The sequence below is a fragment of the Carex rostrata genome, chromosome 1 (genome assembly GCF_964058835.1).
Source record: "Carex rostrata chromosome 1, lpCarRost1.2, whole genome shotgun sequence".
Taxonomy (NCBI): domain Eukaryota; kingdom Viridiplantae; phylum Streptophyta; class Magnoliopsida; order Poales; family Cyperaceae; genus Carex; species Carex rostrata.
This window is the reverse complement of record NC_135918.1, coordinates 12758228-12762586: the sequence shown is the minus strand read 5'-3', so window position 1 is coordinate 12762586 and position 4359 is coordinate 12758228. Positions and strand designations below refer to the sequence as shown.

The following is a 4359-nucleotide window of genomic DNA, read 5'->3' as shown; positions in this document are numbered from 1 at the left end:
TGACACATGATTGTCAAATTTATTCTTCCATAACCAGCTTATTTTATACCTTTTTTCTTCTATTACATTCAATTCATATATTTTTTTGAATTATAGAAAAGGAAATCATCATCTCTATTATTTTACTTTCTAAAAATTATATCTCCTCCATCCTCCTGAATTCAAAAGCTATTAACAAAAAACTGAATTCAATATTTTTTGTTACACCATGAGTACTACAAACAACCAACAACCAACTAATAATTTAGAGTTATTATTTTTATTTTGCTATGTAGCATGATATATTTTATTATTTATAAACATGATTAATAGTATAATTTTTATTTTGCAGTAGTTTTTAATTTATATTGTAATGATTTATTATATGAGATGTTTAAGAAATTATAATTATATTTAAATGTAAATAATTTCTCGAATAGTTTCGAGTTGAGACCTATACCCACTCTGGATCCGGAACTGCCACCGTATCCGAACCGGACCCGATAATCCACAAACAAGTTACGGGTATCTATTTACCCGGAACCGAAAGACTGGACCCGAAATATCTACGGGTAGATAGGTATCCGGATCCGGACCCGACCCGATTTGAAACAAATAAGTATATGGATCGAAATTTGGACCCTAACACTTTTAGGGTCCGGGTCCAAATATAATAGTATCCGGACCGACCTGACCCGATAGCACCTCTAGTTTTGGACTGGTACCAACGTACCAGTTGCATTTTGAGTAGGTATTTGATTTCATATTTCTTTTCCTCTTCAGTTATTAGCATAAGGTGTCGATTTTCTTCTCTGTTATTTGTATGTTATTGTTAATGAGATATGTTTAAAGTTGTTTTCGTTGGTAGTTTACAATTTTGATATTATAAAAAACGGCACAGGAGAGGAACAAAAACCATGGCTTTTTTTATGAAGAAAGAGCGCTTCGGTACATACTACAATACTAGCAAATGGAGTGAATACTGAATTCATTAATGCAAAATTGACCATGAATTGATGCTTAAATTCATACTAACACTAGCAATGTAGTAACAATAAAAACAAACACAAGATCAGATCAACCAAAAAGTATGAATCTCACCCATGTGCATATGAATCTAACCCAATCAGATTTCTTAAACGAAGAAATAACCCAATCAAGAGGAAGAAACAACAAACGGGTCGAAAGTACCGACTATTGTAATTTGTGTATGTTGCCTTTCAAATTGTTTCTCCAGTTAACAAAAGAAACAGAAAGAAAAAAATATATATATATCAAATTGAGGTTGCCGGAGGTGTGGAGAGGGCGGCGGCGGGGAGTGGCGGAGGATCAGTACAATCAAAACAGATGTCTGTGGCTAGGTCATCTCAAGGAGAAGTCATCTATGGCATCGGATTTGGAATTTGCTCGCCGGAGTGCCGGCAATCAAGGCCAGAAGGAAGAGGAGATTTATTTTTTCGTACCTAGGGATGCGTGTTGGAGTGGGAAGAGAAACAGATAAAAATAATAAAAAAATAGAGGAGCTCTAAGGAGGTTACCTTTACAGGGGTATTAATGTCCGCAAAATGAGTCTAAGGAGTTTCTTTAGAGGTCAATTTGTTAAGGAAGGGTCAGACTCGACTTAGGAATTTCTTCTAAGGAGATGCTTTAATCTGGCCTAAGGAATATCTGTTCGGTTGGATTAGAAAGGATTAAAGCTAAAGGAGGTCTAAGGAGATAGCACCGAATAGGGTATTAATAGTCGGGCGGGTACGGGTACCCCGGGTATACCCGGGTCGGGTACGGGTAGGACGGGTACGGGTATGGCAGGTATATTTTTCAAAAACCATACCCTACCCGTCCTATACCCTTACCCGTGTACCCTTGACGGGTAGGGCGGGTACGGGTATTTTATTTTTATTTTTCTGTTTTTTTTTCTTTTTCTTTTTTTCTGTTTTTTTTTTCTGTTATTTTTTTTTTCTGTTTTTTCTTTTTTTTTTCTGTTTTTTTCTTTTTTTTTTGAACCGGGTGGGGGGAAAATTGAATTTGGGGTTTGAATTTGAATTAAAGTGGGTCGGGTATAAGGGTATAAGGGTACGGGTACGGGTACGGGTAAGGGTAGACGGGTACCCGGTAGGGTAAAGTCGGGTACGGGTAAGGTCGGGTACGGGTATGGTCGGGTATGGGTCCAAAAAACCCCGTCCGGTTCTTTTTTTGCCCGTACCTGCGTACCCGACCCATACCCGGGCTCGGGCACGGGTACCCCGGGCGGCGAGCACGGGCGGGTAGGGTAGGGTATACCCTTGTTGGGTATAATTAATACTCTAGCACCGAATATGTACATCAAGACTAATTTTAATTAAAGCATGTTAAATGTTTCAGCCATGTCTGGCATTCATTGTAGCGATGACGTGATAATCACTATTTAGAATCTTGAATAAATCAATAAAATTATTATTCAATCAATTGCGGTAAAGCTGATAAATATTAATTGAATAGTGAATTGTGATAGTGAATAGTGATAGTGAATACCATCAAAGAAACTAGTAAAAAAATATCCAAGAAAGATGAAGCAACCAAAAGTATATTATAATTTATAAGATCAGTTGAATTGAAAGAAAAAAAAAAAGAATAACTCAATTTTTAGTAAGCAATTTATTCTATTCATCATAGAGTTTGCTAGATTGAAATCAATAAATCAAAAGAAAACAAAGAGAGTCCATTTATAGATTGTCCTATCCTAAATCAATAATTCAAGTGCCCATTTCCCACGGAAATAACCGAAAATCACTCTCCAGTCTCTACTAGTAAACCCTTCAACTCTCTGTCTCTTCCAAGCGATTAATCCACAGATTAAACAGCAATCCGGCGACGATGGGGCCCGATTGGTCTCTTCTCCCACCGGAGCTCCTTCAGGCGATAACAGAGAAGGTCACCTCCCTCGCCGACTATATACGCTTCCGTGCTGTCTGTCGTCCCTGGCTATCCGCCTGTTCCCCGCGCCCCAGCCACCTCCCTCTCCAACTCCCATGGCTGATGTTGCCTTACCAATATGACGGTAAAGGTAATGATGATTCCACCCGTATCTTTTACGATCTCTCTGCTTCTAAAATCCACAAGCTTAACCTCCCTGAAACTCGCGGGGTGTCTATATGTGGATCTTCGCACGGCTGGCTTATCCTTCAGAAAGGTCAAGTGGTGTCCCTGCTTAATCCCATCACTCATGCCACAATTTTCCTTCCCCCATTTACTGGACCTCCCTCTAGTATTGGACTTGCTCCCCTTGATGCATCAGATGCTGATTATTTCTTTGATAACTGGGGAACTGATAGATATGTTATTAACCCTACTGACTATGTCAAGGTTAACAAGGCTATACTGACATCAAGTCCACTGGACCCCAGTTGTATGGTTTTTGTTTTTACTGTTAGCCAATGGCCATTGGCATTTTGTAAAATTGGGGATGAACGCTGGACAGTGATTGAATTTGAGTGTAATTTGCCTTTGCAGTGGCATATTTGGGATTTCACCTATAACAATGGTTTTTTATACACAATTAATCTTAATGGACCAGTTACGATGTATAACGTTAATGATCCTTCAAGAACATTGTTGGGTGGTGGCATTGATCTTTTTAACATGCATCTAGTCGAAGGGGTATCTGGGGACATATTACTCATTAATAATATTTGGAAGAAAACTGAGTATACAGTATACAAGTTGAGCAATGATGGAGAACCAAAGCGCATTGAAGTGATGGACATAGGCCAAAATGTGCTTTTCCTGGATGGTGGTTACCATACATTTTCCCTCTCAAGTGCTAATTTGCAATTGCCAGAATGGGGTGCAAATTGTTTGTGCTATGACTCAGTAAGGACAGAGAAGCCGAACCGACAAGCCACATTGTATAACCACAACATTAAATTGGCCAGGCTTGATGATGGAACGGTTATTGATGTGACAGGTGATTTAGGCTCATTTCAAGTGAATGAGCATTGGCAGAAGTCTTTATGGCTGACACCGAGTTTGCTCTAGTTGCTTCCTTGATAATGATAGACCGACTGTTTTGGTAATTTTGGGTTGGTATAGGAATAACATCAGATAATCCTTCTATTAGGCTGTTCCATGCTAATGTTTTTTCTTACTGTTGCTCATGCTTCTTTATGCAGTGAAATGCAAGCTTATACATGTTATTGAATATTGATGTATTGTCCCAAGCTAATTAAGCTAGTGTATTTTCTTCTTTGTTTCATGATATTCTCTGCAAAATTTATTTATCTGATTAGGTATTATTAATAACAATCCTATTTTGTATTGTTCTTAGTAGTTATATTTCTTAGTATTTATGGCTGCATTGGGAAGGTTACATGCTAGAAAGCCATGTTGTGAATTAATATGCAA

The 4359-nt window shown here is 38.2% G+C and overlaps 1 protein-coding gene across 1 annotated transcript; it reads left to right on the top strand.

The window, feature by feature from the left end:
* Positions 1–2376: 2376 nt before the first annotated feature.
* LOC144566549 (putative F-box protein At4g22180) lies at positions 2377–4156 on the top strand. Its single transcript, XM_078316588.1, has one exon. It carries the CDS (start codon positions 2833–2835, stop codon positions 3991–3993), a length of 1161 nt encoding a protein of 386 aa, XP_078172714.1. The 5' UTR covers positions 2377–2832; the 3' UTR covers positions 3994–4156.
* Positions 4157–4359: the final 203 nt, after the last annotated feature.